Raw genomic sequence first — 14,625 nt, forward strand, 5'->3', positions numbered from 1 at the left:
ATCAACTATTAAAGACTACCAGAACCCACTGGATTCTCCAATTACCTTGAATGAGTTACAGGACAAAATAAAAACCCTCCAACCCAAAAAGGCCTGTGGTGTTGATGGTATCCTTAATGAAATGATCAAATATACAGACAACAAATTCCAATTGGCTATACTAAAACTCTTTAACATCGTCCTTAGCTCTGGCATCTTCCCCAATATTTGGAACCAAGGACTGATCACCCCAATCCACAAAAGTGGAGACAAATTTGACCCCAATAACTACCGTGGAATATGCGTCAACAGTAACCTTGGGAAAATCCTCTGCATTATCATTAACAGCAGACTCGTACATTTCCTCAATGAAAACAATGTACTGAGCAAATGTCAAATTGGCTTTTTACCAAATTACCGTACAACAGACCATGTATTCACCCTACACACCCTAATTGACAACCAAACAAACCAAAACAAAGGCAAAGTCTTCTCATGCTTTGTTGATTTCAAAAAAGCCTTCGACTCAATTTGGCATGAGGGTCTGCTATACAAATTGATGGAAAGTGGTGTTGGGGGTAAAACATACGACATCATAAAATCCATGTACACAAACAACAAGTGTGCGGTTAAAATTGGCAAAAAACACACACATTTCTTCACACAGGGTCGTGGGGTGAGACAGGGATGCAGCTTAAGCCCCACCCTCTTCAACATATATATCAACGAATTGGCGCGGGCACTAGAACAGTCTGCAGCACCCGGTCTCACCCTACTAGAATCCGAAGTCAAATGTCTACTGTTTGCTGATGATCTGGTGCTTCTGTCACCAACCAAGGAGGGCCTACAGCAGCACCTAGATCTTCTGCACAGATTCTGTCAGACCTGGGCCCTGACAGTAAATCTCAGTAAGACCAAAATAATGGTGTTCCAAAAAAGGTCCAGTCACCAGGACCACAAATTCCATCTAGACACCGTTGCCCTAGAGCACACAAAAAACTATACATACCTCGGCTTAAACATCAGCACCACAGGTAACTTCCACAAAGCTGTGAACGATCTGAGAGACAAGGCAAGAAGGGCCTTCTATGCCATCAAAAGGAACATAAATTTCAACATACCAATTAGGATCTGGCTAAAAATACTTGAATCAGTCATAGAGCCCATTGCCCTTTATGGTTGTGAGGTCTGGGGTCCGCTCACCAACCAAGATTTCACAAAATGGGACAAACACCAAATTGAGACTCTGCATGCAGAATTCTGCAAAAATATCCTCCGTGTACAACGTAGAACACCAAATAATGCATGCAGAGCAGAATTAGGCCGATACCCACTAATTATCAAAATCCAGAAAAGAGCCGTTAAATTCTACAACCACCTAAAAGGAAGCGATTCCCAAACCTTCCATAACAAAGCCATCACCTACAGAGAGATGAACCTGGAGAAGAGTCCCCTAAGCAAGCTGGTCCTAGGGCTCTGTTCACAAACACAAACACACCCCACAGAGCCCCAGGACAACAGCACAATTAGACCCAACCAAATCATGAGAAAACAAAAAGATAATTACTTGACACATTGGAAAGAATTAACAAAAAAACAGAGCAAACTAGAATGCTATTTGGCCCTAAACAGAGAGTACACAGTGGCAGAATACCTGACCACTGTGACTGACCCAAACTTAAGGAAAGCTTTGACTATGTACAGACTCAGTGAGCATAGCCTTGCTATTGAGAAAGGCCGCCGTAGGCAGACATGGCTCTCAAGAGAAGACAGGCTATGTGCACACTGCCCACAAAATGAGGTGGAAACTGAGCTGCACTTCCTAACCTCCTGCCCAATGTATGACCATATTAGAGAGACATATTTCCCTCAGATTACACAGATCCACAAAGAATTTGAAAACAAATCCAATTTTGATAAACTCCCATATCTACTGGGAGAAATTCCACAGTGTGCCATCACAGCAGCAAGATTTGTGACCTGTTGCCACAAGAAAAGGGCAACCAGTGAAGAACAAACACCATTGTAAATACAACCCATATTTATGCTTATTTATTTTAACTTGTGTGCTTTAACCATTTGTACATTGTTACAACACTGTATATATATAATATAACATTTGTAATGTCTTTATTGTTTTGAAACTTCTGTATGTGTAATGTTTACTGTTAATTTGTATTGTTTATTTCACTTTTGTATAATATCTACCTCACTTGCTTTGGCAATGTTAACACATGTTTCCCATGCCAATAAAGCCCCTTGAATTGAATTGAATTGAATTGAATTGAATTGAGAGAGAGAGAGAGAGAGAGAGAGAGAGAGAGAGAGAGAGAGAGAGAGAGAGAGAGAGAGAGAGAGAGAGAGAGAGAGAGAGAGAGAGAGAGAGAGAGAGAGAGAGAGAGAGAGAGAGAGACAGAGACAGAGACAGAGACAGAGACAGAGACAGAGACAGAGACAGAGACAGAGACAGAGACAGAGACACAGACAGACAGACAGACAGACAGACAGACAGACAGACAGACAGACAGACAGACAGACAGACAGACAGACGCAGAGAGCTTCCTTTCTTTCAGGCTAGCCAGCATGGCTAATTGGGTACATTGCTTCCAGACATGTCCCAGATATGAGCTTAGCTAAACAAAGAAGAAATGACGAGGTATTAAAAGACAGTTAATACATTTACAATGAAATGAAATAGCTGATTAAATGATACTCATGGAACGTGAATGGGATTAACCATCCTGTTAAGGAACAATTAATTACATTGTGATGATGTTTAGATAACTCCAGTGTGTTTTAAAGAACTTGTCTGTGAAGCCAATTGCGCAATTGAAAGAATACATTAAAATGATGTTCTATGGTAGATGTGTAACTGATGTTCTATGGTAGATGTATAACTGATGTTCTATGGTAGATGTATAACTGATGTTCTATGGTAGATGTGTAACTGATGTTCTCTGGTAGATGTGTAACTGATGTTCTATGGTAGATGTGTAACTGATGTTCTATGGTAGATGTGTAACTGATGTTCTATGGTAGATGTGTAACTGATGTTCTATGGTAGATGTATAACTGATGTTCTCTGGTAGATGTATAACTGATGTTCTATGGTAGATGTATACCTGATGTTCTCTGGTAGATGTATAACTGATGTTCTCTGGTAGATGTATAACTGATGTTCTATGGTAGATGTGTAACTGATGTTCTCTGGTAGATGTGTAACTGATGTTCTCTGGTAGATGTGTAACTGATGTTCTCTGGTAGATGTATAACTGATGTTCTATGGTAGATGTATAACTGATGTTCTCTGGTAGATGTGTAACTGATGTTCTCTGGTAGATGTGTAACTGATGTTCTCTGGTAGATGTATAACTGATGTTCTATGGTAGATGTATAACTGATGTTCTATGGTAGATGTGTAACTGATGTTCTATGGTAGATGTGTAACTGATGTTCTATGGTAGATGTATAACTGATGTTCTATGGTAGATGTATAACTGATGTTCTATGGTAGATGTGTAACTGATGTTCTATGGTAGATGTGTAACTGATGTTCTATGGTAGATGTGTAACTGATGTTCTGTGGTAGATGTGTAACTGATGTTCTATGGTAGATGTGTAACTGATGTTCTATGGTAGATGTGTAACTGATGTTCTATGGTAGATGTGTAACTGATGTTCTATGGTAGATGTGTAACTGATGTTCTATGGTAGATGTATAACTTTTGTTCTCTGGTAGATGTATAACTGATGTTCTCTGGTAGATGTATAACTGATGTTCTATGGTAGATGTGTAACTGATGTTCTATGGTAGATGTGTAACTGATGTTCTATGGTAGATGTGTAACTGATGTTCTATGGTAGATGTGTAACTGATGTTCTATGGTAGATGTGTAACTGATGTTCTATGGTAGATGTATACCTGATGTTCTCTGGTAGATGTGTAACTGATGTTCTATGGTAGATGTATAACTGATGTTCTATGGTAGATGTGTAACTGATGTTCTATGGTAGATGTGTAACTGATGTTCTATGGTAGATGTATAACTGATGTTCTATGGTAGATATATGATGTTCTATGGTAGTATAGTATAGTTCTATGGTAGTACTGCTCTTCTCACTTAAAACCTACAGACACTCAGCCCACATAACATATTAAAGCAAAAAACGATGTTTTAAGTGAGAAGTAGGCATTGGTCTGAAAAAGAAAAAGAAAGGAAATTCACATGAGCACCACAATACCTACTCCACCCATGCTCTACCAAGGTTTTACAGCACCACAATGCCTACTCCACCCATGCTCTACCAAGGTTTTACACCACCACAATGCCTACTCCACCCATGCTCTACCAAGGTTTTACAGCACCACAATGCCTACTCCACCCATGCTCTACCAAGGTTTTACACCACCACAATGCCTACTCCACCCATGCTCTACCAAGGCTTTACAGCACCACAATGCCTCCTCCACCCATGCTCTACCAAGGTTTTACACCACCACAATGCCTACTCCACCCATGCTCTACCAAGGTTTTACAGCACCACAATGCCTACTCCACCCATGCTCTACCAAGGTTTTCCAGCACCACAATGCCTACTCCACCCATGCTCTACCAAGGTTTTCCAGCACCACAATGCCTACTCCACCCATGCTCTACCAAGGTTTTCCAGCACCACAATGCCTACTCCACCCATGCTCTACCAAGGTTTTCCAGCACCACAATGCCTACTCCATCCATGCTCTACCAAGGTTTTCCAGCACCACAATGCCTACTCCACCCATGCTCTACCAAGGTTTTCCAGCACCACAATGCCTACTCCACCCATGCTCTACCAAGGTTTTACAGCACACAGCTAAGAACTACTAGAGTATCTATGGGTCTTGCACATAAATGCCTATAAATCAAATCACAGATATTCATATTGTAACAAAACGTGGTACTTCTTGAAACCAAGACTCAACATAGGCAAGCGCCTTCATATCAACCACACGGTGGCACTATAACGGGGACATTTTTATATATCCTGAATAAAACAGTCTTGGAAAATGTTTGAAGATGTGTATCCAAAGATGCTTTCTACCAAATTTGGTGCAGATCGGTCCAGCGGTTCTGGAGAAGATGTTTAAAGAAGTCAACATCATTGAAAACGGTCCAAAATACATCCAAAAAGCATATTATATTGCATGATCAGTTTGATTTTGAGTTCTGATTCGGCAAACTGTACAGAAGTAGCTTGTCCTAGGGCTGTCCTAATGGTGGCACAGTGGGCACACAGCTGAACCCCGGCAACGCTGCTGGCAGCTTTAATATCACAACTAAGTTGACTACAATACAAAGTTGCCGATGTCTTTGTAATTGTTATAAACAAAGCAAAGACACAAGGGCTTCAAATGAAAACCGAGACGACCCTGTCATGACGTTGCCCTCTTTGGGTACAGCGAGACCCATCCCCCTCTCCATGCCTCCTACAACCAGGCTGCTGTGGTCAGAGAGGTCGTAAATTCCTGGAGGAGATTATCTCCTCATGGCCACAGTATAGAGAGAGAGTGATTTTTCATAGAGAGAACAAAGGAATGTCTTCCACCTCACAGAACTTGAGGTCCGAACAACATTTATGTTCTGGAGAAGGTATAAAAGATCGGTGAAGAATCCAGCTACGAACTGGTCCGTTTGGTACAATTTTGTGAAACTCATGAGAGACAATACGGCCACATTACCATAACGCAGTTTATACAATAGCCTCAGATATGAGGCTTACATCTAATTGTTGTATAAGATGAATGAGTGAGGATGATACTGTTTGTAAAATAGTGTAATGTGATTTTGGACTGTTTAAACTCTTAGACTATCGATACCGACAGAATAAGAACAAGTCTTTGATATTAATTACTAGTCTGCAGCTAGGAATTCGGTATCATTGAACGCGAAGACCGACAACCACCGAAACATCTATTCTATAACGACATGAATGAATGTCACTCTGAACTATCCATTCTAACCACGACAGAGACAAAGAGAGGGCGGACAGACTCTCCAACAGGAACAAACTTTTCAACAGAGATCCCGACGACACACTGAGCGTAAATATATACAGTGGGGAGAAGAAGTATTTGATACACTGACGATTTTGCAGGTTTTCCTACTTACAAAGCATGTAGAGGTCTGTAATTTTTATCATAAAATGCAAATTAATTACTTAAAAACCATACAATGTGATTTTCGGGATTTTTGTTTTAGATTCCGTCTCTCACAGTTGAAGTGTACATATAATAAAAATTACAGACCTCTACATGCTTTGTAAGTAGGAAAACCTGCAAAATCGGCAGTGTATCAAATACTTCTTCTCCCCACTGTACATTGATTGCAATTGTTCACGAATGAGTGGGCGTTCATGTGCAAAGGATTAGCATTTCAATTGTTATAATTATCAACTTTGTAGTGTCTCATCTCAGTCGACCCCCACTTCCCTTGTTGTCCACCAAGCCGCGATGCCGGTTTAGCCCACTAGGGAAACTCCGTTATCATTTCCTTGTAACTCTCTACTGTTTGTTTATGCATTTCTGTGATTTACTTAGTTAGTAAATAAATGATAACTGATGACAATTGATGTATGGATGACTCATAGTGAAGACTGGGTTCGTGCAGATAACCAACAATTTACGACGTTATGAGACTGACACGAGGTAAATAATTAATTCATATCGAAGACTAAGTGATCAGATATTGAAATATCTGAAAGTTATATTAGGAAAATTATAACTTTATAATCGGAATATTTTCCTTGGTGCCCCGACTTCCTAGTTAATTACAGTTACATGATTAAATCAGTTTAATCGCGTAATAATAATTACAGAGAGTTATTTGATAAATAAGTCTTCAGTTTAATGATGCCAAAGACACGACAACCCCATTAAAAGATAAATACACCTAAATAGGCTTATATATCTGAATCCTAATGAAATCAATTTCATGTTCAATCACATGAGTTCTGTTTTTGCTAATTGTAGGCTACTGTCTGTATTTCTTGCCTAACTTTCATGAGGTGTCGGCCTAACAACATGTGAACAAGGATGTGTGAAATATTATATTTAGAGCATAGCCTAACCATTAGAATAAGAAGCCTCAATATCTGCAGCCATAGGTGATCATTTTCACTCTAGGAGCTGATCCGTGGTCAGTATTGTGGAATAATTCTAATGTTAATATAATGATTTGAGTGGACTAATGCTGATCTGAGAGCAGCGCTGCCTTTCTGTCCATTTTATTAGTATCGACACTTTAACGACCAACTTATTGAACGTTCTCCCTTATGTGGTGTTCTGGGAAATGTGAGTTCTACATTCGTTGTAGATTCATTGTTAAAGAAGATTAAGTTCCATCGCTATCGGGAAACCTGGGGCCCTAGTAATTACTTCATCGACATGGCTATTTGCATTTATGCAAAACACATGGATTCTCCCTTTTTAAAGAGGGGAAGGGGGTGAATATCAAAAGCTGCTTCACATTAATCACATACCAGTTCCAGGAAGTGATTCTCAACGTACTGAATTAGTTGGCTGAGTCAGCATTTGGAAAGAAATTGAATGTAAAAATTCGGGGGGGTGTTGTCCCAGACTCCCCCTCCAGTGTTTTACTTGTGATTGGCTTCTTCCTACTAAGGGGATCTCTGCCAATGTCTTTTTGATGTCTTTTATTTTGTCCTGTTCAGACCGGATGTCTTTTTTTTGGTGCGGTCCGGACCGGCCTTGATTTCAAAGTCCACGGACGGGACTCCCTAAAAGCACACCACTTCGATACAAGTGACCCAATCATAAACATTCATGTTTCACAAGTTTGGACCATAGAGTAGTGGTTCTCAAACCTCTCCACGGGGGGACCCCAAATCAAATCTTCAAGCTCTCGAATCTCACCTAGCTATCTTAAGATGAATTCACTAACTATAAATCGCTCTGGATAAGTGCATCTGCTAAATGACTAAAATGTATAAATGTAAAAATAAAAAAGGAAGGTATAGCCAGTTCAGAGCTTCAGCAAAATGGTGAAACGTCTGGAGGTCCCCAAGGAGAGGTTTGAGAACCACTGCAGCAGAGCACAACAGAGAGCGGTACAGTACAGTAAAAAAAAGTAGATTAAATATTTTCAACATTCATTCAGACCTGAAAATGAGCCTGATTTTAATGTCCGCAAAATGTGTATTTTCAACGTCTAAGAAAAAACTAATTTTATAACGTCCGGAAAATACGTATTTAGGACTTCCTCAAAATACGTCCTTCCACCTTTCATTCAGAACCTAAAATGAACCCAACTTCAACGTCTGGGAAAATATGAATTTTAAATGTAATTATGCTTACTGGGTACAAAATGTTGAAAACACACTGAAAAATAATGAAGTCTGTTAATGAAAAATGCATTGACAGAGGAGGGAGTGTACTGGAACAACACATCATAATGGCTGGAATTTGTTCTGGATGCTCGAACAGCAAAGTGTCTGTCTTGTGTGTTTATAAGGCTAATTAGCTAGCTAGATAGCATGTGTACACTCACTGCAATGCACAGCCAATGCACTACTTGCATGTGCATTGGCCGGGTTTAGATTCAACATATCTAACTGGTTTATTAGCAAGACATCAGCTAGTTTGTGTTGTGAGACGCTGCTATTGGTTGAGGAAATGTAGGCTAGCTAGCAGTGTTTGTGATGGAACTGAAAGCTGGCTGCACATGTAGCTATCTGGCCAATTTGACTGTATCGTGCCAGAGTAGCTAGATTAACAATGCCCGTTGAATGTATTATTAGTTAGCAGCGTTCCAGTTTCACACATTTCCCAAAAGTTTGAAGTTGACTATGAACTTTCCTTAGCTAGCTAGCTACGCTTTATGGAAGAATAGCTAGCTAGCTACGCTTTATGGAAGAATATAACTAGCTAGGTACGCTTTATGGAAGAATAGCTAGCTAGCTACGCTTTATGGAAGAATAGCTAGCTAGCTACGCTTTATGGAAGAATAGCTAGCTAGCTACGCTTTATGGAAGAATAGCTAGCTAGCTACGCTTTATGGAAGAATAGCTAGCTAGCTACGCTTTATGGAAAAATATAGCTAGCTAGCTACGCTTTATGGAAGAATAGCTAGCTACGCTTTATGGAAGAATATAGCTAGCTAGCTACGCTTTATGGAAGAATATAACTAGCTAGCTACGCTTTATGGAAGAATATAGCTAGCTAGCTACACTTTATGGAAGAATATAGCTAGCTAGCTACGCTTTATGGAAGAATATAGCTAGCTAGCTACGCTTTATGGAAGAATAGCTAGCTAGCTACGCTTTATGGAGGAATATAGCTAGCTAGCTACACTTTATGGAAGAAAATAGCTAGCTAGCTATGCTTTATGGAAGAATATAGCTAGGTAGCTATGCTTTATTGAAGAATAGCTAGCTAGCTACGCTTTATGGAAGAATAGCTAGCTAGCTACGCTTTATGGAAGAATATAGCTAGCTAGCTACGCTTTATGGAAGAATATAACTAGCTAGCTACGCTTTATGGAAGAATATAGCTAGCTAGCTACGCTTTATGGAAGAATATAGCTAGCTAGCTACGCTTTATGGAAGCTATGCTTTATGGAAGGATATACAGTATTATGGCTAGCTAGGATATGTTGTCAACATTGAGTTGTTACAGTGTTATTGATTTTCCTTTGCTTGTCGCTTGCTTCTCATCCGACTGATGATAGCTAGCTAGTTAGTCAATCCGACATTTTCAAAAGTCCAATGGTCACTTTTATGGACGCTACAGTCTCGTTTTAATCCGACGTCTAGAATTTGAGCTAGGTAGGGTGCAGAAAATATTCTGAAAATTCAATTGCTATAGACCCCGTTAAAAATCCGGTATGTGGTTCTCGGTAACGACCAGACGGCTCATGATGAGAGGCGTGTTGTGTACCTCCAATCAAGTTGATTTGCAAATGTTTTTGACATTGGTGACATATTGTCTTAGACATGATTGTAGGGAGATTTGAATGTAACATTGAGCTTCATCCTACTATTGTAGTGGCGCCAACCGGCTATCACCATCACCATGTTGTTTTTCTTTGACCTTTTTGGTAGGAACCTACAAAACCTTTCAGAACATCTAAAAAATAACATGGTAGGATTTCAGAGAGACTACAGTGTTCAAAGCTCTTCAAATATAAATATATATATATATATTTTATTAAAGATGTCCTCCAGCGATTCCTGAACTTTTACTGTTGAAAAGCGACATCTATAGATACAGGCAAGTACACACACACTAAAGGGTAAAAAAAAAACATACGTTTTGAGCAAAATTGTGTTTTTTTTATAGACACAACTGTAAACCTTTAAAACTTCTTTGGGCTGCAGGGGCAGTATTGAGTAGCTTGGATAAAAGGTGCCCATTTCAAACTGCCTCGTACTCAATTCTTGCTCGTACAATATGCATATTATTATTACTATTGGATAGAAAACACTCTCAAGTTTCTAAAACCGTTTGAATTATATCTGTGAGTAAAACAGAACTCATTTTGCAGCAAACTTCCTGTCAGAAAGTGAAAAATCTGAAATCGAGGCTCTGTTCCAGGGCCTCCCTATAATTTTGCTTGAAATCTCTTAGTATACATGCACTTCATACGCCTTCCACTAGATGTCAATACGCTGTGAGAGGTGAAATGGGGTTTCTAGGTATATCTATGGTCAAAAGAGAGAGCTTGCAATGACATGACCCCAAATTCCTTTGTTCAGGAAGGCGCAGAAAGGTCATCAGTATTGGCTTCTGAAAAGCATTCGTTATAGACGTCTAATATCTCCGGCTTTGATTTTATTTGATAAATGTGACAATATCATCGTAAAGTATGTTTTTTCAATATAGTTTAATCAGATTATTGAAATTTTTTCGGGAGTTTAGGCGTGTTGCGTTCTCTGCGTTTGTTCACGAAGGAGAGCTTAGCGCCACTTGGCTAGTTTTGCTTGCTAAATCGAGAGGGAAAAAGGCCATTCTAAAACCAAACAACGATTGTTCTGGACGAAGGACCCCTTGTACAACATTCTGATGGAAGATCATCAAAAGTAGGACCCATTTATGATGTTATTTCATATATCTGTCGAACATGTTTACTATTAGTTTGCGCCCAGATTTTGGGCGCTCTCTCGCTATAACGTAAGCTGCATGTCGTACTGAAGTTATTTTTAGAATTCTAACACGGCGATTGCATTAAGAACTAGTGTATCTATCATTTCCTATACAACATGTATTTTTTAGTTTTGTTCGAAAAATGTGAATATTTGAGGTATAAATCATAGTTTTACATTGCAGCTACAATCGGAAATAGCACCGAAGCAGCTAGAACAATTACAGAGACCAAATTGAAATACCTAAATACTCATCATAAAACATTTATGAAAAATACATGGTGTACAGCAAATGAGACAAACATCTTGTGAATCCAGCCAATATTTCCGATTCTTTAAGTGTTTTACAGCGAAAACACAATATAGCATTATATTAGCTTACTACAATAGCCAACCACACAGCTACATTGATTCAAGGTAGCGATAGCGACAAAACCAGCAAAAAATATTAATTATTTCACTAACCTTCATAAACTTCATCAGATGACAGTCCTATAACATCATATTACACAATACATATATGGTTTGTTCGAAAATGTGCATATTTAGAGCTGAAATCCGTGGTTATACATTGTGAAAACTTAGCATCTTTTTCCCAGAATGTCCGGATATATTTCTGACACTCACCTATTCTGACCAAATAACTATTCATAAACTTTACATAGATTTATTGTATAACATGTTATAAGACTGTCATCTGATGAAGTTGTTTCTTGGTTAGTTTGGTTGTTTCTTGGTTAGTTTGGTTGGTTTTGTGCATGCTACCTGTGCTGTGAAAAATGTCTGTGCTTTTTTGTATTTGGTGGTGAGCTAACATAAATATACGTGGTGTTTTCGCTGTAAAACATTTAAAAAATCGGACATGTTGGCTGGATTCACAAGATGTTTATCTTTCATTTGCTGTATTGGACTTGTTAATGTGTGAAAGTTAAATATTTCTAAAAAATATCTTTTGAATTTCGCGCCTGCACTTGGACGGGCTGTTGTCATATTGAGCCCGACACCGGCCTGCAGCCATAAAAGGTTAATGAGTCGGGCTTTCGAGTAGTTGGTTTGATGGGGAATTCGTGATGTCATCGGCCTTCTCCCTTTGCACGAGGACCAATAGAGGAGCAGTAGAGAACAAGAAGAGGACTTGTGATGTCATGAGGATACCTGGACCAGCTATTGAGACGTGTGTTTTGAGGATTATAACAAAATTATATATAGAGCTTTTTATACATTCAAAATATATGCATCATTTTATTTATTTATTCCAAAGAACAATTTCAAAAGATATTACTTGCAAGGATGAAGCTTGTAAACGTGTCGGTAAGATAGTTATTACTGCGTTTGTACTGCATGAGTTAGAAGAGACACACGTGGTAATATCCATGGTCAAAATCCATCATTTTGAAATACAGACTGACAATTTCATTACCAAATAATGGCACAAAGTAAAATGTACATTTCGGATTAACCATGTATACTGTAATAACACTTTGGTAGAGAAGCCATTGCAACTTTTAAGATGGTCCCCCCAAAAAATACACTTATTTTACAGTAAGACCAGCGCACCAGAGAGCTTAATTCATGGTTGAAAGAATAGCGTCTTGTTTTAATACAGAAAAATACCATTATCACTCAAAACATCATTAACATCAATCTCCAATCTGCACTTCCACCAACACTCTGGACGGAAGCGGCTAAACAGAGTTCCAAAACAGAGAGTCTCGATCAAAGCAGAACAGAGAACAGTTGGATCAGAACTAGAGAGAGATATGTTAGAGTCTGTCTCTCATTGGTCTCTCTTCACCCCCTAGCCTTGTCCCAGATCAGTTTGTGCTGTAAAGCCAGAGAGACAGAGAGACAGAGAGACAGAGAGACAGAGAGACAGAGAGACAGAGACAGAGAGAGAGAGAGAGAGAGAGAGAGAGAGAGAGAGAGAGAGAGAGAGAGAGAGAGAGAGAGAGAGACAGAGAGACAGAGAGACAGAGAGAGAGACAGAGAGACAGAGAGACAGAGAGACAGAGAGACAGAGAGACAGAGAGACAGAGAGAGAGAGAGACAGAGACAGAGAGACAGAGAGACAGAGAGACAGACAGAGAGACAGAGAGACAGAGAGACAGAGAGACAGAGAGACAGAGATCAGAACAGAGAACAGTTTGATCAGAACTAGAGAGAGAGATGGTAGAGTCTGTCTCTCATTGCTCTCTCTTCACCCCTTGTCCCAGATCAGTTTGTGTTGTAAAAGCCCTATGGTCATTGTCAGATTGGCAGAACAATGACCACAGGTGTTGGCAAGACAGCACATTCAGGTGTGGGACCGGGCTACTCGTTCTCTCTAACGCTCCCTGGTGCTCCCTACGATGTCCTCACGCGTCTGTGTCTGGGGCCGGGCTACTCGTTCTCTCTAACCCTCCCTGGTGGTCCCTACGATGTCCTCACGCGTCTGTGTCTGGGGCCGGGCCTGCGTGCTTGCAGCTGCCTGACGGGCGTCCTGAGAGGCTGTCTGATGGGCTGCTTGTTGTATCTCTCCATGATCTCTTTGATGCGTGACAGGTTGGTGCGGCTGACCGTGAAGTCACAGCGGGTTGCTCCAATGTCATAGCCCACCTCACACACTTTACTACTGGCGCTGTAGCCCTCAGCCCTCACCGTGATGCTGTACTCTCCTGGGTTCAACAGCCTCCAGTAGTCCCCGTCCACCGCTAGGGAGACAAAGAGAGGAGTGAGAGAGTGAGTGACAGAGCGAGAGGGAGAGAGAGAAAGAGAGGAGTGAGTGAGTGGGTGAGAGAGAGAGAGAAAGAGAGGAGTGAGTGAGTGAGTGAGAGAGAGGGAGAGAGAGAAAGAGAGGAGTGAGTGAGAGAAAGAGAGAGAGAGAAAGAGAGGAGTGAGTGAGTGAGTGAGAGAGAGAGAGAAAGAGAGGATTGAGTGAGTGAGTGAGAGAGAGAGAAAGAGAGGGGCACCTAAATCTTCTGCACAGATTCTGTCAGACCTGTGACAGTCTACATCTATGGTCTCTATACTGTTTGCTGATGATCTGGTGCTTCTGTCCCCAACCAAGGAGGGCCTACAGCAGCACCTAGATCTTCTGCACAGATTCTGCCAGACCTGGGCCCTGACAGTAAATCTCAGTAAGACCAAAATAATGGTGTTCACAAAAAGGTCCAGTCGCCAGGACTACAAATACAAATTCCATCTAGACACCGTTGCCCTACAGCACACAGAAAACTATACTATATATACCTCGGCCTAAACATCAGCGCCACAGGTAACTTCCACAAAGCTGTGAACGAGCTGAGAGACAAGGCAAGAAGGGCCTTCTATGCCATCAAAAGGAACATCAAATTTGACATAACAATTAGGATCTGGCTGAAAATACTTGAATCAGTCATAGAGCCCATTGTCCTTTATGGTTGTGAGGTCTGTTGTCTGCTCACCAACCAAGAACTCACAAAATGGGATAAACAACAAATTGAGATTCTGCATGCAGAATCCTGCAAAAATATTCTCTGTGTACAACGT

General features: G+C 40.3%; 1 protein-coding gene across 1 annotated transcript in view; it reads right to left on the minus strand.

The window, feature by feature from the left end:
* Positions 1-14,625, minus strand: part of LOC120036323 (inactive carboxypeptidase-like protein X2) — a gene marked incomplete at its 5' end in the record, with an annotated part of 37,974 nt that overhangs the window by 1,780 nt on the left and 21,569 nt on the right. The window contains one exon of the mRNA XM_038982799.1: positions 13,546-13,808. Within this exon, the coding sequence (XP_038838727.1) occupies positions 13,546-13,808 (263 nt within the window). The remainder of the gene's footprint in view (positions 1-13,545; positions 13,809-14,625) is intronic.

The sequence above is a fragment of the Salvelinus namaycush genome, unplaced genomic scaffold (assembly GCF_016432855.1).
Source record: "Salvelinus namaycush isolate Seneca unplaced genomic scaffold, SaNama_1.0 Scaffold1302, whole genome shotgun sequence".
Lineage (NCBI taxonomy): Eukaryota > Metazoa > Chordata > Actinopteri > Salmoniformes > Salmonidae > Salvelinus > Salvelinus namaycush.